General features: G+C 43.2%; 1 protein-coding gene across 5 annotated transcripts in view; it reads right to left on the reverse strand.

The window, feature by feature from the left end:
* Positions 1-21,622, reverse strand: part of UBA1 (ubiquitin like modifier activating enzyme 1) — a 60,353-nt gene that overhangs the window by 17,067 nt on the left and 21,664 nt on the right. Inside the window, exons 1-12 of one of the 5 annotated variants that reach the window (XM_073599782.1) lie at positions 13,876-13,903; positions 7,779-7,886; positions 7,636-7,694; positions 3,576-3,744; positions 3,356-3,490; positions 2,972-3,078; positions 2,393-2,483; positions 1,945-2,077; positions 777-874; positions 520-666; positions 247-423; positions 47-157 (exon numbers count right to left, since the gene is read on the reverse strand). In XM_073599782.1, the coding sequence (XP_073455883.1) occupies positions 47-157; positions 247-423; positions 520-666; positions 777-874; positions 1,945-2,077; positions 2,393-2,483; positions 2,972-3,078; positions 3,356-3,490; positions 3,576-3,744; positions 7,636-7,694; positions 7,779-7,886; positions 13,876-13,878 (1,338 nt within the window). In that variant the 5' untranslated portion in view covers positions 13,879-13,903. Of the gene's footprint in view, positions 1-46; positions 158-246; positions 424-519; positions 667-776; positions 875-1,944; positions 2,078-2,392; positions 2,484-2,971; positions 3,079-3,355; positions 3,491-3,575; positions 3,745-7,635; positions 7,695-7,778; positions 7,887-13,378; positions 13,405-13,559; positions 13,747-13,875; positions 13,904-21,622 lie in introns of those variants that run through there. The other 4 variants (XM_073599780.1, XM_073599783.1, XM_073599784.1 and 1 more) reach the window with 4 other exon arrangements.

Here is a 21,622-nt window from a genome sequence, read left to right on the forward strand (position 1 = left end):
TAGTGGTCTGTAGGCCACTAATGATCTTTGTAATAAGGCAACTTACAGGGCTGCAGTTTTCCTCAGTAAGTATGGCATCTGCGTTTTCCTCTGGCAAACACTCTAAGGCATCAAAGTACAACCACTGCATAACTGGCATGAACTTCCCTGAAAGTGCCTGAGGACAACAGGACAGTCAGCAAAGCCAGTAAAACTTAGTAAAACAAGTAAACCAAAAGAAAAGTGCTCACAAAATGCACACACTACCTTCATAGCCTCCTGTGCAGCAAGCCCCCCAATAAAAGCATTCATGGGAGCCAGGTTTCCAAAAGCCTGGAAGGACAATTTTCTCAGCAGATCCTCTTTTAGCTCTTCCTGCTTTGCTGATCCATTTAAGTGCTGATTAAGGTCTTTGGTAGCAGCCAAAACTTCATTTGCATCAGCCTTGAAATGATCACACAAAAAAATATATATAATAAGACAGAAAGGGCTTTGATACCCTTAAAGGTGAATTAGCAATAAATCGTAATTGACACTCACCTCACTACGAGGCTTTGGAAGTCGGCCATGCTTCTTCTGGAAGGCATGAAGGGCCTGGAAGCCTAGGTGCAATTGGGATGGGCGGTCAAACTTGGCAAAGTCTGTGATCAGAAACTCTGGTTGTTTGAGGGACTCCCGCATGGATTTCTGTAAGGAGATGAAAGCGAGTCATGGGAAAGTCAGTGTATGAAAAAGAGAGACAAGGGAGAGCCACCACATGTAGGAAATAGTTCTCAGCCCATGTGCACAAAACTTACAAAGCCAATCTTTTTTGGCATTTTGACTTGGCTGACAATTCCCCCACGAACATAGTCTGAGAAACCGGTTGTGTCGCATATGCTGAATGTGTAAGGTCCTACAAAAGAAAAAAGTTGCACTCAAATAAAAAATTGAAAAAAAAAAGGGTTTTACCCCATACCTGACAGATTTCAAAATCATACAAGCTTTGGGAGAGGACACGCTAGCAGCTACTTGTCATCGTCATCTATAGCCTTGGATCCCTTTACCTATCCCCAGGCGCATCACACTGCTTTTTTTTTGTACAACTACGAACTTCATTTGAAGTGCAGGGATCTTCTCTCTGCACCTGTTGTCATTTGAAAACACTTAGCCATGCAGGGCTCTACCCACCTGGCGTCATTCATTCCGAGTTCTGTAAATGGGAGAACCACAGCTACCATCAACCAATGCGGTTGACAGCTTGTAGTTCTCAATTAACTATCGGGGCGCTCATGAGCGCTCGAAGTAGTTCATTGAATCTTCCTGTCATTCAGTAACTTCCTGTCCATATGAGGTACGGGCAGACATCTACACTGAGTCAGCAGGAGCCTGAGACTGAACCTGCAATGCACTCATCGTGGGTGCAATGCTTTAAAGGCTTCTAATAAAAAGAAAAATAAATGCTAATTTTTTTTACCTGCAAAAAGATGTGCATTTTTTTTTCTTTCACACTGGAGAACTTATCCTTCAGGTTATGGTCTGCTGTCTGTATATTTTACTACAGATCTGTGCAATATTTCGGCATTAAACTTTTATGGTGCAGAAGATTCCTGTAATGAAGACCAGTCACTGCAGCCCTCTTCTGGTCCAGGGTAACTGGTCTTGGATCCTCCCCCATCTTGTGATTATTGCAGAGAGCCTGTAGTGGGTGGACTCACTGGGTGTCCGGGTGATTATGTCTCTTTTGCTTTTACATGGTTATATCTGGATTTACGATGACATTTGGTGAACACAAGTGGATTTACAACCATTGTAATGAAGGGGGAAAATACTGGAATGAAAGTTTTTGGGCCTGGAGTGCAGATTTAACAATGCAAGGAGCTAGGGGGCTCACATCTCAGAAGAGTAAAAATATAGGAGAAGAGAAGCTCTAAGAAAGTCTACTGAGTTCTACTGGGGCTTTTTAGACTTGAATGCAGTTCTCACCTAGCACTTTGATCTCCACAGGCTCGCAACTGTTCAACTCGGTCATGCCTTGTATTTCCGTGAAACTAACAAAGTCGCCACTTTCAAAGCCGTGACGAGCCTCATCTAGGCAGGTGACAACACCGGGGTTATCCTGAAAGGCATAAACAGATTAAAAACAAGCTGAGCTACCTCATCACTGTCCTGTTCCCGCTTTACCCGGCATATTATCATCCTGGGTGAGGAAGCTGGAGGACCTTGGACCAGAGAAAATTAAATAGAAAGAAAATACACAGCAGTTCTGGTGTCTGCATAGCAAGGAGGTGATGACTCCAAGGGTGTGTCAGCAAGTCCCAGAGAGATCTCAAAACAGTAGCTACAGCAACCCGTAACTAAAATTATCAGCTGAGAGCAATTGGTCCCATCAGAATTCACACTGCTCCATAAGCAAAACTGAATTGTTGAATACCTTTGTTATCATTGAAATCATAGCGCTCAGTGGTTGCTCTCCATTGGGATCCAGCACAACAAATTCCTTTCCAAAGTCACAAAACAGCTGCCTGTAAAAGAGTTTAAAAAAATTATATACCCATATCTCTCCATTTATATCTCAGTTACTGACGAGACTTTTTTGGATAGACTTTTGAAAAACAAATCATTTGGTCAAGATTAATTCACCTTTAATTCTTGGAATTTAAAGCATATTTGCAGCTTGCAACTTTAACTAAAGCCATGGCTAGTACAGAGGCTCTGACCGGATCTGTCAGTTTTTTTGCAACCCGCTGGGTTGCAGGAACGAAAAAACTGTTGGGGTGTACCCGGCCTTATTCTACCTGTGTGGGCAGCATTGGGAACAGCTGCATATTGCTCTAGTCGGTTGCACATATGCCTTAAATATAAAATTTCAGACAGAACACCAGGTAGAAGATACTGTGGAGTTCTCTTCTTAGAAAACCCATTTAGCCATCTTTTTTAATGTTTATTCTGTGTTTTTTGTAAAAAAAAATTTATAGGAAAGAAAAACCATGTACAAATTAAATACACTCACCCAAAGAGACCCCGGGTGTCGGCCACAATAAACTTGATGTTGTGACTGTGGCAGAAGTCACCCACTCGCAGCTGCTCCTCCAAAGTGGCATCTGTGAGGATCACCAACTACAAAAGGGATGGAATGGGTAGAAAAGAAAAAAGGTTACAAGGAGGACACAGGAAACCGTGTCTGGATCAACAGCTCAAGCCTACTATAGCACTGCATTGATCCATGCTGTTAATTGTTTCTTGCCACTAAAATGTGGAAAAGTATTAAGAGAAATATGGTCAGTCATTGCTCTCCTCTCCTGAAAATGCTAGTATGCCTGATCCAATGGTTTTAATGGTAAGTGTGCAAACATTAGAAATATTGACATTCTGTACTAAAGTTGTATTTATTTACCTGAAAGTTGGAGAGAAGGTCATCACTCAAGGGCTTGATGGAAGCGGATACAGACACATAACGGTTCAGCTCAACCAAACTTGGAAGACAAACCTCGGCTCTGTTTTTACCGATGTCTCCCTCTCGGAGATAGAACTGCCAGAGACAAGTTAGTTACAAACTTTAGAATAACCCATCAGCTATCTAAAAACGTGTAGAGGTTTCACAAAGCTCTGGATACCTGAGAGGAAAGGTCCCTCCATTCAGCATTTACTTGGTCATGGATGGTGACGGACTTCACACCTCCCAAGATAACATTCTTGGCTATCTCAACACCGAGGCCACCCATTCCCGAGACGAGAACATTGGAGTTCTGCATTCGCTTCATCGCCTCATGGCCCAAAACATAGCTGAAAAAAGCAACCAAAATTGCTAAAGTAATGACACCAAGAAAGGAGCACCAGCAAAGTCCTGCACCAGGCTGAGAGGCATGATAATAGCTCTGCATGTGTTCTATAAACAAGGTTATGTTCACCTAACACCCTGTCTACCTAACAAGACTATCACCCAGTAAAAGCTACCTGCGTGCTTTAAAGCAGGTATTAAACACATACATAGCAGCACAATTCCCCTGTGCTGCTATGCAAGATGCCACCAAATTCTGCACACAATCTTATTAATTAGGGTGTGTGTGTGGTAACACTCCACAAGCCAGAAGTTTTTAATTGTGGCAGGTTGGCATTAAAGCAGAAATTTACCCATAACAACTTGATAAATAATGTTCTTTAGCAAGGAATATTCCACATTAAAAATAAATGCGACCAAAATTAAGTGTGTGCTGTAAATTGTCTCCAGCATTGTTCCGGTTTCTACTTGCTGAAGGCTGCCATTTTGCTGAAGCCCAGAGCCCCTACAGCAGCAAATCATAAAACGAAACTAAACCCATAAAAAAAAAAAAAAAAAAAAAGGAAGAAGAAGAAGTTACATTCCTGGAATGCCAGGATTGCTAAACGTCACATTTGTTTGTGTCCTCAACCAAACTGTCAAACCATCAAATGGCTGGTGTCATAACTGATCACATGTGAAGCATTATGACGGTTGAAGATCAAACAGAAGCAGCTTCCTTGCCTGTAAAGCATAGGAAGGTTTCATTTTGCTTTAAGGCTGTCACAGCAGATCGGACTCTACAAACTCAGCAGTGCCTAAAAATGGAACATGAGCAATTAAGCATGTGCAGAGTAGGGAGAGACCGTGTATTACTGGATTATACACAGCATAGATGCTTATTTTTAATGTTTTACATATCTATATCTGCAAAACGGGCCAGCCTGAAGTGATCTAGCAGGACTTAATTTTCAGAGTAAAGTTCCACTTTAACATAACTTGAAACAATTATACACTAGCCATCATTGCCCAATTATAACTAACACAAGTGAAAAGCTAAATGCACAATGAAAGTGGCCGATTTAAAATCTATTTACATACAGTAAGTAGCATACCAACTGAGTAGGCTATTAAAGCATATGTTAACGAGCCTTCTTCCCCTCACTCATCTCAATACCAAGCCAGCAAGGGGAGGCGATCGAATCCGCCGCTACTGGCGGCTTTGGTAAGCGGCGGAGGGCACCGAAGCGCGACAGAAGCCCCCTCTCCCGCCGTCAATAAAAGTAATCTTGCGGTGAATCTGCCACAGAGACCACTTTCATCTGAAAGCGGACCGCCCGCTGAAGAGGATACTGGTGTAATGGCAGCTAGCTGCTGCCATAACAGTATTACTCTGAAAAGTAGCGGCATAAAACGACGGTGGGCAGTCCGTAAGTGGTTAATGGACCAAATTTCTTATGAACGGGTCAACGGATCTGGTAAAAGCCTGGGAGAGTAGAGATTTGACATCCACCCACTTGTTTTGAGACTGAAGTTGGATGTTTAAGACGCTGGACTCTTTGGACTGATGTCGCCGGGGGGCATTGACATGGTGTTTGGCGGCTAGAGGATTGTTCACAGGGCACTTGTGTACTGAGTATTATTTGAACTATACAGTATCAAGGCTGTGTTCATCCCGTACTGCTCCTGGAACAAATTCAAGTTGGGCTTGGTGCTGTCGATTACAGGAAGCTTTGTTTTCTATGAATGAATGCAAAGCTTCCTCCAATTGGCTAAGGCGGACTGATGACGTCAAACTGTGTCTCAGCCAGTTAGAGGAAACTTTGTCTTCAAAGTCTTGTCTCACTGCCGGAAAACAGCGCTATATACTGTATGTAGCTAAGGCTGAGGTGTGGTAAATAGTCAATTTGGACCAGCTTGGTCAAAACTAACCATTTAAAAGTTAAATGAAACATGGAGATCAGATTTTTTTCCCTATTGATAAAAACTGATCCACACAAAATAAGGTTTTTGCCCTCCACTAGATAAATTGGTGGTGGTGGGGCGGGGGTTGTTAAGGTTCTGACGATGCAGGTTCTCAATTATTTTTGTTTTTCAGTTGAACTCTATAGGCGTATCTTTTTTCAACTTGGCAAAACCTGTAACTGCAAAGGATTAGGAGGACTTTAAAGCATTTATTAGCCCCCAAAAAAGGAAAAAAAAAAAAATTTAAAAATGATCCTGTCCCTATAAAGCATGAACAGCACAGTGCTTGTGCTGTGTAATTTGGCCCCCTGCATCACCTGGCTGATCCTGCCTGGTTCTGCCCTCTCCCCTGTAAACTGACCACGTTTACCATGGCTGCTGTGCCCTGACACCATGGTTAGGTTACGTGCCTCAGTCATCCGCAGCTCTCCTCTGTTTCCCCCCCTCCCCTCCCTGCCTGTCCGCTCATGACAGTGCCTGCCCCTCCTGCGATCATAACTTTCATTTTCTGGCAATTACCTGCGTTAGAGGTCTCCAGTGTATGTGCTTTATTTTAAAAAAATGGCCTTTATTTCCGAGCGCCGCTTACGTGAACAGCCGCCTCTCTCCTCCTCCCGACTGAAGTCAGTGAGGGATTCTCAGCCCCTCCTGCTGTAGCTGTCAGATCGGAAGAGGAGATGGCGGGCGGTCACGTGAGGGCTGCTGTAAATAAGGTATATAAGGCCATTTTTTTAAATAAAGCACATACACCGGAGACATTGCATTAACATAGGGGATTGGAGACATTGCATTATTTAACACAGGGGATTGCCAGAAAATGATAGTGTGGGTTTACAACCACTTTAAAGTGGTTGGTTATCCACTTTTATTAAATGCTTCCATCCTCTCTGTACCATTATAACTGTCCCTGTGTTATGTAAAAAATCTGTACGATTGTACCTGTATGAGCTCCACTCTTGCCACTCAGCTGATTCCTCGCCTCTCTTCTGTTGCAGTTACAGCTGCAGTGGGCGAGGCCGAGCCCAGCCACTGACGTCAGCCGGGGAGAATGGGGAGAGCGCCGAGCTGCCGACAATCAGCTGAGCTCACACAGGTACAAATCAGGGGGGGGGGTGTTGAGAAGGACACAGGAGACAGATAGCAGGCTGCGGATGACGGAGGCACGCAAACGGACCATGATGTCAGGGCTCAACAGCCATTATTATCATGGTCAGTTTGCAGAGGGGAGGGCATAGCCAGGCAGGATCAGCCAGGTATTTCAGGTAATACAAGGGTACAAATGACACAGCACAAGCACTGTGCTGTATAACAGGCTTCAAGGAAACAAGATCTTTATTTTTTGGGATTAAACACTTTAAGGGATTTTCCATTTGGTGGCCATTTTCTACTTTCCTATTCTTTTGCATCTGGAAAAAGGTGCTAGTTATTCATTGGCTAGTCTTTACGGTACAGTGACTAGAAGTGCTGTCTTTGTTTACAAGGTACTCATGTTAGCTGCTTGCAGAAGCAACTCCGAAAGATAACCATTAAGAACCTATATAGAGACTTGTCAAGATACAAACTGCTTCCATTTCTACAGACAAAATCTTTAACGTTAATCTATTAGCAGAATTTCTTTTTTGCTTTGGAGAGAATAGGGAAAGATTAGAAACCCTGTCAGTTTTGCCATCTAGGGCTCCATTATGGAGATTTCCAGTCACTTGTTTCGTGGACAATCCTCTTACCAGACAGAAGTGAAGGAAACTCTCCAAAAGGAGCCTCCGATGGCAGTAAAACCTGACAGGAGTTGTAATCATCCTCACCTGGGAGAGGCAGCAATTTAAAATCTCCCCAATAGAGAAAGAAAGCAAAAACCTGACAGGTTCTATCCTTTCCCTACTCTGCCACAACAGAAAACATTTCAGCTGGTCTACAGATTCAACTAAGAGGCACACAACTGAAAGGATACTTACAGTTGACGGGAATAAAGACCCTCATCAATCTCTGCTTCAGTGCTGTTTCGAGCCATTCCCTGCAAGAAAGCCAAATCATTAGAATCTCTGAAGACCGGATAGTATTTGATAGCTATTTAAGGTCTTGTTTGTGGGGCACTTACGTTGGCTGACAGTTCCGCTACTGCGCTCACATAAACAGTGGAGGAGCTACTTGAACCAGTTTCCGATACAGCCACACGTCGCTTCTTGGACAGCGGTGAGGTGGACCTCTAAATTGGAGAATATGAAGAAGTCAGGATAGATAGAGATAACAGAAGCAAGCAACTACAGATTAAGTATGCGCCAACAATAAACCTTTCCTACTGTAAATACAAATCAAAGTGTGGAATGCTGGAACTGGTAGCTCTGACACCTGAAGTGCAAAAAGGTAACAAAAAACAGTAAAAAAATACATAATTTGTTAAAAAAGATTATGCATTAAAAGCGGTAGTAAACCACAGCAGTGAAGGACAAAAAAAAAAAAAAATTGCCATGCAAGGCAAAGGCATAACGTGTTAGTATGCATTGCATACTAGCACATTATGAAATACTTACCTTGGAATGAAGTCCTTCAGCAGCACGATGTCACCGACGATGGGGGCTTCCATCTTCCCCCGGTCTCGCAAGCTCCAGCTGCAAAAGTGGCCGAGCCACAATAGAGTCACTTCCACACGAGAGCCCTCGCTCCGGCATGGAGCTCTTAAGATCCAGCATGGTACGCCAGACCATCACAGCACATGTGCCAGTGACATCACCGGCTGCATCCGGTAAATATCTCCTAAAAAGGTGCACATTTAGGAGAGATTCATTTAACCTACAGGTAAGCCTTATTATAGGCTTATCTGTAGGCAAAAATCACAAAAGCAGACTTTGCTATTGCTTGATCACAACGAATTCCAGTCAGCTTAACTAAGCACCTTTGACTTCATTCAACCTCACTGCAGGGTCCTTGGAAAACTGAGTATTCAAAAACATATGAGCTACAGTACAGTTACATAGTTAGTCAGGTTGAAAAAAGACACAAGTCCATCCAGTCCAACCATAAAAAAAAAAAAAAAAAAAAAAAAAAAAAAAAAAAAAAAACGTACAATCCAATATACCCAATACTATACCCACTGTTGATCCAGAGGAAGGCAAAAAACCCCAGCAGAGCATGCTCCAATTTGCTACAGCAGGGGAAAAAATTCCTTCCTGATCCCAGAGAGGCAATCGGATTTTCCCTGGATCAACTTTACCTATAAATGTCAGTACCCAGTTATATTATGTACATTTAGGAAAGTATCCAGGCCTTTCTTAAAGCAATCTACTGAGCTGGCCAGAACCACCTCTGGAGGGAGTCTATTCCACATTTTCACAGCTCTTACTGTGAAGAAACCTTTCCGTATTTGAAGATGAAATCTCTTTTCCTCCAGTCGTAAAGAGTGCCCCCTTGTCCTCTGTGTTGACCGTAAAGTGAATAACTCAACACCAAGTTCACTATATGGACCCCTTATATATTTAAACATGTTGATCATATCCCCCCTTATTCTCCTCTTCTCAAGAGTGAACAAATTCAGTTCCTCTAATCTTTCCTCATAGCTGAGCTCCCCCATGCCTCTTGGCCTCTGGGCCAAGCACCAGCACTGTCACATTCTACTCCATATCTAACTGTGCTGGGTGTTTGTCAATCCCCTTGAGAGCCAACAAAGATAGCTTTCCTCATCTGCTGGTTCTAGATGAAGGACACAGTACCGAAGCTGATGGATAATGACTGGTTGTTATGGATACTTAACAGCCAGGCAAAAGGTTTTTTTTTTTTTAAAAGAAAAAGCAATGACAGCTCATATACTCTGACAGGATTACATGGGGCACTACACAAGTGCTGCATGACGAATCTCTAGTGAACTAGCATTGCAATGTCAGCACAGGCTGCAGCAAAACTACAGCCTCACTAAGCACTTTGTGAACAGAGTCATTCAATTCACTAGACCTGTAGTGTCCAGACTTCCAAGAGGAAAACTATTACCAACAGCAAGGACAGTCAAGCAACAACTACGCTGATCCAGATTACATCTTTATCTCAAATTAAGCATCTTCTCGACTGCCATCTGCAGCAGCTTTAGGCTACATTCACACTAGACGCGGTTGGACTGCGTTGGGCAGCTATTCCAGCACCGTCCTGGCGCTGTCGGCTGACTTTACAGAGCCAACAATCACACGCTCTGCTCACTGAAGACCGAGAATGTGGTGGTCAGCGGTCGTGTGATCGCTCGGTTTTCAAAGTCAGAGCCGGCAGGGAACAGCCAACACTCGGATCCATGCTGCAGCCATCTAGGCGAGTATGTATGTTCACCACCGCCCCCCCCCATACTTTGAATTCTTTTGAGTCACAAACCTGGAACAGTTTAGGTGTAAACTAGTGTCAGAATTCCTCATCTCCATCCTTTGCTGCTCGTCAGTGACTCTATAAATTTTTATATATCTATCTATCACACACACCGAAGCCTCATGACAACCAGGAAATGAGCATTCTTTTATGGAAAGATCAGTAATTGCAGCCTACAAAATTCTCATTTTGTCAACACTAGAAATTAAGCCAGAGGAAAAAAAAAAAAAAAAAAAAAAAATATATAGAATAAAAAAGTTTTCCCCAATTACCAGTAAAACTAAACAATGGACATGGGGAAAACCAACAATTTTGCACAAGTGTCAAACACACAAATTTCTGCAAATGTACCTATAGAGGGAAAAAAACAAAACAAACAAAAAACAAAAAAACAAAAAAAACAAAAAAACACACACCTTTGGTGCTTCTCCTCCAACCTAACACAAACGTGTTCCCTGCTGATATGCATGAATGACAGAACTCTATAAAAATTGATGACGCCAAGAAAACCTGCAGCTACAATGTGAACATTAATTCCTATCTGATGGATGAGCTGCATGTCCAGTAAATAATGATCAATGTGGTCTGCTTCTAGGAAGAGAGATTACACCAACACATGAGAAAGCAAAAGCCTTAAACTATGATGCTGCACACACCATCTGCCATCATCTGGAAATCCCCTTCCCTGCTACGTGAGCCATGACTTCACGTCACAGGCTGGCCACTAAGGGGTTAATCCATACCAGGAAGAAGTAATTGGAGCTCGGGGTGGGGTCCGCTTCACACCACAGACGCCCAGGATGGGAATCTGATATTATAAGTGATTAAACTCACTGACTAAAAATATATTGCGCTACAAAACTTACTACGCTGATCCCCACCAATGTCACTCATCTTCTCAGCCAAGGGCTGGCACAGTGGGTATCCAGAAAAAATGGATGAAACCTAGTTAGAATGAGAATGAGACCAGGGTGGAGGCAGAGGGCACAATATACTTCCTGTAACCTGTATACATATAGTAAGTCTATTCACACCTGAGCGTTTTGTAGCTTGAAGCTACAAAACGCTTGAGGGGAAAAAGAAAATCCATTACTCTCCATGGAGATGGTTCACATCTCCACTCCAAGTCGCCTGAAGCGCAAACAAGTTCTGGACCCTTTTTTGTCACTCAAAATCGGGCTGATTTGGGCATTTTTGGAGCAGGAAGCAAATGTAAAAACATAACAAATGAAACAGATTATCATGTTTCCTATTGGCTAATAAAAAAAAAATAAAAAATGCCAAAGTTCAAAAACGCTGCATGGCAACATGCGAATACGCCCGACAAAACGCCGGAAAAACACTCAAACACGCTACGCTCAGGTGTGAATGGGGCCTTAGACGCTTCGCTAAGCAACCTGCCAGAACAAACAGAGGTGCTGCCCCCCCCCCCCCCCCCCACGTGACCCTCTGCTAGATTTGATGGAAACATGGACTTGGCTCAGAGGTTACACCCACCCCAGAGCAGCTCACTGAAGATTGGAAGAAGAAATAATTACATCAATGACTGACCAAATCAAAGTATTTTTTGAAGGAAGAAATTTAGAAGATGCTCCACATTACACATCATTGCCACTCAGGATGAATGAGATGACATTCCACACAGATCATACAATGGATGGGATAGTACACTTTTATTGAATGATCATACAGTCATTCTAAATACAGTATACAAGATTATATTCTGCCTCACTAAATATAATATACACAAACCACAAGGTGATCTTCCACCCCGACACAAACCACAAGGTGATCTTCCACCCCGACACAAACCACAAGGTGATCTTCCACCCCCAAACCACGAGGTGATCTTCCACCCCCAAACACAAACCACGAGGTGATCTTCCACCCCCAAACACAAACCACAAGGTGATCTTCCACCCCGACACAAACCACAAGGTGATCTTCCACCCCCAAACACAAACCACGAGGTAATCTTCCACCCCCAAACACAAACCACAAGGCGATCTTCCACCCCGACACAAACCACGAGGTGATCTTCCACCCCCAAACACAATACAGGGTGATCTTCCATCCCCAAAACACACAATATGAGGTGATCTTCCATCCCCAAACACAATATGAGGTGATCTTCCATCCCCAAACACAATATGAGGTGATCTTCCATCCCCAAACACAATATGAGGTGATCTTCCATCCCCAACACACACAATACGAGGTGATCTTCCATCCCCAACAAACACAATACGAGGTGATCTTCCATCCCCAACAAACACAATATGAGGTGATCTTCCATCCCCAAACACAATATGAGGTGATCTTCCATCCCCAACACACACAATACGAGGTGATCTTCCATCCCCAACAAACACAATACGAGGTGATCTTCCATCCCCAACAAACACAATATGAGGTGATCTTCCATCCCCAAACACAATATGAGGTGATCTTCCATCCCCAACAAACACAATATGAGGTGATCTTCCACTCCAACACAAACCACAAGGTGATCTTCCATCCCCAACAATCACAATACGAGGTGATCTTCCATCCCCAACACAAACCACAAGGTGATCTTCCACCCCCAAACACAAACCACGAGGTAATCTTCCACCCCCAAACACAAACCACAAGGCGATCTTCCACCCCGACACAAACCACGAGGTGATCTTCCACCCCCAAACACAATACAGGGTGATCTTCCATCCCCAAAACACACAATACGAGGTGATCTTCCATCCCCAACAAACACAATATGAGGTGATCTTCCATCCCCAACAAACACAATACGAGGTGATCTTCCATCCCCAACAAACACAATATGAGGTGATCTTCCATCCCCAACAAACACAATACGAGGTGATCTTCCATCCCCAACACACACAATACGAGGTGATCTTCCATCCCCAACAAACACAATATGAGGTGATCTTCCATCCCCAACAAACACAATATGAGGTGATCTTCCATCCCCAACAAACACAATATGAGGTGATCTTCCACTCCAACACAAACCACAAGTAGATCTTCCATCCCCAACAATCACAATACGAGGTGATCTTCCATCCCCAACACAAACCACAAGGTGATCTTCCACCCCCAAACACAAAATTACGAGGTGATCTTGCATCCAACACTCACACAGTGTGAGGATCTTCCACCCCGACACAAACCACGAGGTGATCTTCCAACCACAAACACCGTACAAATGAAACTACCACCTGACAAAATACGAGGCGATCTTCTATTCTGACAGAGTCCGAGGTGATCTTCCACCCTAAAAACAGTGTAAAATAATATTGTAGAGACGTGTATATATCTATATTTTAGACAATGATGATAAATCTCTGCACACACACTATACCATCCTGTATGGGAGGCGATGATCCGCTGGCTGTGATTACACGGAAATGACTGGACTGGTGCTGATGACTCAGGGTGTCGGGAGATCTCGGGCTGGCACTGATCTGGGAGTGACTCTGCCCCTCTTACAGGAACACCCTGAAAACGCCCGCCCGACCCAGCAGTAAGTACTCACCAATCCCCCCGGGGCTCGTCCCACATTACTTCCCCGATTCCTCACACCCGGCTTCGGCCTAACACAAAAACAAGATGGCGGCCGCCCGGAAAGCGGCAGAGAAGAGCGTAGCGCGCCCGGCCTCATCAATATACAGCAGGGGCGGGCAGCATACTGTCCAATAGGAGGCGGGGCCACACCCACTACTCCGCCGCGTCTGCTCTGACAGCTCGGACCACGTGTTCCAGTGTCAGATGACGGCAAACTCACGTGACCGTGCCCAGCCACTCCTGTGAGCCAGGATTAAAATGGCGCTGCGTTTCACAGTGGTACGCACCATTCAATTTTGACAAATCTGGACAGCCGAACACTCCCACACGCCTGACAAGACCGCATTGATGGTGACCCGGCTCATATTACAACCTGGAAACGCCTGCTGATATCCAGCCAGCACACACCCAAAAAAGGACCACTCCCTACTCCCATTAGGGTTCGAACACATTGCTGTCCGGATTCCCCACAACTGGCCCAGTACGGCGGCAGAGGAGTCCAGCTAACCCCCTCCTAATACAGCGGGAGGGTGGGCCACACACTTTGCGGGGCATAGATCACGCCCCCGCCGCGTCTATTCTGACAGCTGCAGATCACGTGCCCCAGAGACAGGCGTGGGAAGCACAGGCAAAAATCAGGTGACCAATACTAGCCACGCCCGACGTGGGTAAAATGGCGCTGCGTTTCACAGTGGAACGCACAAATCATGCCTGTCAAATATGGCCGCCACTACAGCAAATACCTGACATTAGGGATGCACATACAGTGCACTATGTAACCATTAGATTTACAACTGTATGACACGTTCTATCGTGTCCATGAAACCAGCAGAACTAATGACCTCCATGAAGCAAACCCACATAGCTGAGGAGCCGAATGCTACCCATACACCCGTTCAAAAATTGTTCAAATGAGTTATCGAAAAATGAACACACAGTCATGACAGCAAACGATCGTGCCAGAATGTAACGAACGATTTTATAGATCAAATTTCGTTTAACAGACATCAATTAATCAGTTTTTCACTTTGTTTTGTCATATTCCTAGTGCAAACTGTTCAGGTGAGAAACATCAACCTTTCACTTCATCGTCCATGTGACCTTCAATTTTTCGGCTCAAAAATGTCACAACCGATTTCCCATTCCCCATTAACTGGACGATAAACAGGCGAACTGTCCAAATGACAGATTTTCAAACAATTTTTCGTTCTTGTGGCTGTTAGACTGAAGCCTCACTCTATACAAGAGGAAATTACAAATATATATATATATATACATACACACACACATACATACATACATACACACACATATACACACCCTCCCATTTACTATTGAAAACTTCCAAATGTGTACCATGAATTAGACAGTGCCAACCTCTACAGATAAGAAATCTACGCCCCCACTCACAGCAGCAGCTTTAAAAGAAAAATCTTTTTCCCCCCACAAGTCACACCAATTGGAACAGTTCAATTGCACAGAATGGAGTCCCACTTCTTATGCGACAAGTGCTCCAAAGTTCAGTGTGAACTGGGTCTGAATATGCAGTCCTAAAAATAATAGACACTCCATAAATATTCTAATATGATAATTCATGCTAATGTGTCCATAAAAACCACAAAGCTCCCGATTCACTCCCTGGTTATCTCTCGCCTTGACTACTGCAACTCCCTCCTCATTGGATTACCTTTAGACCCCTTTAACACCGAGGGCGTTTTGCAGGCGCTATAGCGTTAAAAACAGCGCCTGCAATCCACCCTCAAACAGCTGCTTCATTGTTTCCAGTGTGAGGGCTTTCACTCTGGAGTGGTGCGCTGGCAGGACGTCAGAAAAAGTCCGGCCAGCAGCTTCTTTGGAGCGGTGAAGGAGCGGTGTTTACTGCTCCTCCACCGCTGCTCCCCATTGAAATCAATGGGGCAGCGCTGGGATACCGCTGGCAAAACACCGCATTGCGGGCGGTTTTAACCCTTTTCTCGACTGCTAGCGTGGGGGGGGGGGGTGGGGTGGCAAGAGCGCTCCACTAGCGGTCGAAATGCACTGCAAATCCCACAGTAAAACGCCGATAAAAATAGCGGCATTTTACAGTCGACGCTATGGGCGGCTTGGTGTGAAAGGGGTCTTAAATAGACTTTCCCCCCTTCAGTCCATAATGAATCCTGCCAGACTCATCCACCTTACAAACCGCTCAATGTCAGCTACCCCTCCATTGGCTGCCACTCGCCCAACGAATTAAAATTCAAAATACTAGCAATAAGTTACAAAGCCATCCACAACTCTGCCCCCAGCTACATCACTAGCCTAGTCTCAAAATACCAACCGAATCGCCCTCTCCATTCCTCCCAGGACCTCCAGCTCTCTAGCTCCCTCATCAACTCCTTCAGGACTTCTCCCGAGCCTCGCCCATCCTCTGGAATTCGCTACCCCAATCTGTCAGACTGTCTCCACATTTATCCACTTTTAGACGATCCCTGAAAACCTCTCTCTTCAGAGAAGCCTATCCTGCCTCCATCTAACAACTGCACTATTTTCTCCATTAGCTCATCCCCCACAGCTATTACCCTTTTGTATAACTTGACCCTCCCTCCTAGATTGTAAGCTCTAACGAGCAGGGCCCGATTCCTCCTGTATTGAATTCTATTGTAATTGTACTGTCTGCCCTAGTGTTGTAAAGCGCTGCATAAACTGTCAGCGCTATATAAATCCTGTATAATAATAAAAATAATAATAAAAAAGGCGAGGCAGAGGAACCCAACATCAACTTTAAATGGGATGGAAGACAGTACCCAGGTGTTTAAGCCAAGGCGCTTACCAGATATCAGAGACCCTCAACATAGAGTGGTTATAAAATGCTCAAAAAAGGTATTCTATCTCCCAATCACCGAGATGATACTAATTTCCAGGACTCCGGTCAGCAAATTACCAGCACAAAGACAGGTGTATGTTGGACATATCCTCATAAAAAAGAAAAAAAATCTCCGTAGCGTAATAAGGTCAATAAAACCAAACCTCTGCAGATAACACCACTCAGAGTGAAGCATAATAGGGGGTTTTAGAGGCCTGGCACCATTAAACAAGACATGTGTCAAAGGCTGGCAGCCATTGGAGGCTTTTCACACAGGTGTACCACTATCACGATACACTTTTCCTGCATTTTTACCTTGCAGGACAAAACGCAGCAAAAATTTCCCTTTTAAATCCTATGGGACTTTTCACACCACTGCTATGGGTGCAGTGCTTTTGAAAAGTCCTGCATGGGGCATCTTGGGTGCGGGTTTGAAAACCGCACCAAAAATACAGCATCCCATGAAAAGTGGGAAAAAAAAAAAAAAAAAAAAAAAAAAAAGCACCACCGATTTGCATTTTTGTTGCGTTTGAGTCACATGTCCATTGTCCACAGGTGCAGGCAGCTCAAGAAGTTAAGAAATGTAAAATCAGAAATACAAACATAAATCAGCCCTATTAACAGCCTTCCCTTGGAGGATTTTTTATTAAAATTAAAATTTGCTAGTATGGGGGGAAAAAAAAAAAAAAAGGCCTTTATTCCTTTCTAAATGGCCTTGCAATTCTTTGTGCTAGGACAGTTTTATTGTCATTGTAAAAACGGGACAAATTATTGAATAAAATGTATTACTTTAACTTTTTAAAAACCACCAAAATTTTGTGGTGTTACATATTTTTGTCTAAAGAATAAAAAAAAAAAAAAATTATATATACATTTTTTGCTTCTTAAAGTGATTGTAAGGCTGGGTTCATACACATGCGATGCAGAAACCAGCGCTATTCTTGTTACCGCATCGCATGTCCCACAGGCAGTTCACACTGCCCTCAATACAAAGTGAATGACACCACCAGATCAGTTAGCAGATTGCAGTGCGAAGTGCGAAATGGTGCATGAATTGGATCGCATAGGTGTGAACACCCATGAACACAATCTGCATGGCTGAATTCGCATTGGACAGACATCGCATGTGATCTGCACAGCAATAGTGTGAACCCAGCCTAAAGCTTTGAAGCGAGTTCCACCCAAAAGTGGAACCTCCGCTGTAAACACTCCTCGCCCCCTTACATGCCACATTCGCAGGGCAGCCATCAGAAATTTTTGGGCCCCTTACACTGCTTACTCTGGCAGTCTGCCAAGATTTTAACATTGTAACTCTTCTGCTTAGATCAAAGGGATAAAACTTCTGTGTGAATATGCAGGAAGTTTAACCACTTAAAGTCTAAACCTTTTTCTGACACTTGTTTGTTTCTTACAGTTAAAACCAGATTGTTTTGCTAGAAAATTACTTGGAACCCCCAAACATATATATATTTTTTTTTAGCAGAGACCCTAGAGAATAAAATGGGGATTGTTACAATATTTTGTCGCACTGTATTTGCACAGTGGTCTTTCAAACACAATTTTTTGGGAAAAATATACTTCAATGAAAAAAAAAAAAAAAAAAAAAAAAAAAAATTTATATAAAAAAACGAAACCGTAAAGTTAGCCCAATTATTTTACAAAAAGGGAAAAAGGGTTTGGGACTTTATATGAGGCATGCAGCTGGGAAGGTAAAGCAACATAGTACTAATGAGAATAATTGGTAGGTGCATCATATCTGCATAGTAAAATTGTATAAAGTAGAATATAGTAATTCAGGGAAACTTTATTTCATGATAAATACATAAAGATAAAACAGCATGATGGCATAGCGGTATAATATAGTCATAGTGGTACCGTAGTAAAAAACAGACTATTTGTTGCATGTGACTGCAACGTAATAATAATAATAATATCTGGAGAATAGACCATACTGATGACCAATTAACCTGCATACTGCCAGAATGCCCAATTATTTTGTTTAATGTGAAAGAGGATGTTACGTTGTGAGAATCGTGATCTAACTTCTAAGCAAAAAAAAAAAAAAAAAAATTTTTTTTAAATTGCGATTCTCATTTTAGCCAGAATCGTGCAACTCTAGGATAAGCCAGGAGCGCCGGTGGGGGACCCCAGAAGAGGATCAGGGCTGCTCAGTGCAAAACTATTGCAGAGCAGGTAAGCATAGACATGTTTGTTAAAATAAAATTGAAGAAGGTTTACAATCACTTTAAAGCGTTTGTAATATTCCCGATATATGCCTGCTGTAGTTGTATGAAAAAGTATTCTGCGCTTTGTATTGCTTCCTGTGTGTGAAATCCTGGGTGTTCCTGTCAGTCCCTCTGCTTTCCTAATAAAAACTGACCACACAAAGCAGGAGAGCACAGCGTGGTCAGTTCTCTAGCTATACTGGGAATGCAGTCTGCTCTCCTCCAACGATCATACTTGTCCTGACACACACACACACACACACACACACACACACACACACACACTGGGAAGATCAGTGTGCTGTTGCTTCTCCTCCCCCCAGCTCCTATGCTGTTGAGAACAGGGGGAATGTGATCATTTATAATAAAAAGGGATAAAGAGATATGTTTATAATTTTTTTTTATATCTGTACACAAATGTTTTGCCTTTCATTTCCATTTCAAACTGAATTGGTTGTTTTACAAGGTGATCGTTTACAACCACTTTAATTCCTTATTTGCTGATCCACTGCTTCTCTACACCTATTCCATCAGACAGTTCATTTGCTAAATGCATTAATGCCCACAAGACATGTTTAGTCAATATACTGTATGCCCTAACACTGTCTAGACACATGTACACATTGTTACTTGTGATTATCACAAATACATTTACTGGTTATTTCACACAGTACTTTCCAAAAATAGTGTTGCACCGTCACTTAAATCGTAAAATTATCAAATTAGAGCCCAGTCAAAAATTCAAACATATAGTCCACTGTGAATAAAAACTCTGCACACTAAATGTGCACCAGCCACCTTATAGAAATATAGTATCTTACCAAACATTTAGACCCCACGTTTTAAAGCGGGGGTCCACCTATCTTTTTTTTTTTTTTAGTTCATTCACAAACTTTTCTTCTCAGCATTACATACTCACATATTGTGTGTAATATGTCCGCCTGTGTCAGATTTCGTCGGAAAGAATAACTTATATTATTCACTGCAGGCGGTTTCCATCTTCATTGTGGGCATTTGAAGCCCACAAGCATTTATTTCCTGGATGCGGTGAATGCTGTGCTCCCAGCATTCACCGCTCGTTCCCGCACATGCTCAGTGGCATCCTGGGAAGCCTGAGACTAGCTTCCAGGAGTCTGGGAGAGGCTAGAAACACGCCTACTCCCACGGGAGGAGAACCAGGAAGTGCAAAGAAGAATAGAAAAATAAAAAAGGTAATTACGGCGATTTAAATTTTTTTAAACGGCATGTCAGCATCTAGGCAAGGAAGAGAATACATACAGATATTGTTCAAAATTTGGGTGGAACCCCGCTTTAAGAGGTCTAATAGCACTTTAGAGTAATAGATCCAGCCTGGGTGGATGGATGGATGGATCCAGCTCCCCCTCTCACAGTTGGATGTGCCTCAAAAGGAGTTGTAAAGGCAGAATCTTAAAGTGGATGTAAACCCGAAATGTATTTATTTTTTTTGCTATCATCATGTAGAGTATAAGATTTCCTATCATTTGAGCCCAGTCTTGTCACACAGAGTTAATTCATCTCTGAGCAATCCTCTTTTATTGTTCAGTGAGAAAAATCTTGACAAACTGAGAAAAACTTTGTCAAATCCTCCCCTTTGCTGTGAGTGACAGGTGATTTACATATGTTGTGCACTAGTCTAAGACACAGGCATTATTTTTTAATTCCCTCCCCCACTCCTTTCTTCAGCAGCTCTGCAAGGATTGGCTGTTCCACACTTCACCATGATTTGGCATGCTGAAGTCATGTGGTTACTTTCCTGTCTTTTCACTGGATGTTAGAGATCATAGCAGAAGTTCAGTGTTAGAAATAAACAGGAGAAAATGCATATTGACAAGGTGTAGAGGTGGGCGGGGAGTCTACTGACATCACGACTCCACCCACCGAGCTCCAGACCCACCCACAGAATATGCAGTTTTTCGGGTCTCATAACAGACAGAGAGGAGACATTTGACAGGTAAGGATACATGCAGGAGGCTTGTATATCCTTATAGATAACCCCTATGGCAGTAGTATAGAAAGGATGAAATTGGGTTTACGTCCACTTTAACCCTTTCACGCCTAAGCCTATTTCTGACATTTGTTGCTTACAAGTTAAAATCCGTATTTTTTTGCTAAAATTTTTTTGCAGTAGACCCCAGGAGGAGGGGCCCAGTACAAGCGCTGCTAGACCCCAGGAGAAAAGGCCCAGAACAAGTGCACACCAAAGAATTATGGCCCAAACCCAGCTTCCAGATGCCTTGGCAAACCCATTGTGGCTGCCTTCTACCACAGGGTCAGCCACGATCCCCCCTTTTACAGCACAGCCAGGTGTGCAGGTCAAACAGAAAATATGTGTAGCGCTAAAAGTTCAACGTAAAAACAATGTCCAACCAATGTTGAGAGGTATCAAGGAAAAACCTAGAAGAAAAGTCCTCCATGCATATAGGACTCGTAAAATGGTTGATGTAATTTCAGTGACTTTGTGTGAGGAACATATCAAATATGTGACATCTGGAGTGAACACAGAAGAGACACACCACCACCAACAATAGGGAGGCTTACCAGATCACATTCCTTAAAATCAGCGCTGTAAAAGTATGGCGGTAGTGGGGTCCTACCTGCCGCCATACTTTTACAGCACTGATTTTAAGGAATTCATGTGAGTATCTTTTTAAAATAAATTCGGTACTTGTTTTACAGAATCACACTATGTGGCCTTTTTCCTTCCTACTATACAATCCTGCCATCCGCTTTCCAACATCATCTCGAGGGACCCACTAGCATCTGGTCTGCTCTTGGACTTTCATCCCTACTACTCTTCTGGAACATCTACCATCACCCACCACCCAAGCCTGATTTGACCCAGTTGGGCGTATGCCCTCTTGGGTCTATGTGATCTGGTAAGCCTCCCTATTGTTGGTGGTGGTGCGTCTCTTCTGTGTTCACTCCAGATGTCACATATTTGATATG

Source organism: Aquarana catesbeiana, linkage group LG09, assembly GCF_042186555.1.
Source record: "Aquarana catesbeiana isolate 2022-GZ linkage group LG09, ASM4218655v1, whole genome shotgun sequence".
NCBI lineage: Eukaryota > Metazoa > Chordata > Amphibia > Anura > Ranidae > Aquarana > Aquarana catesbeiana.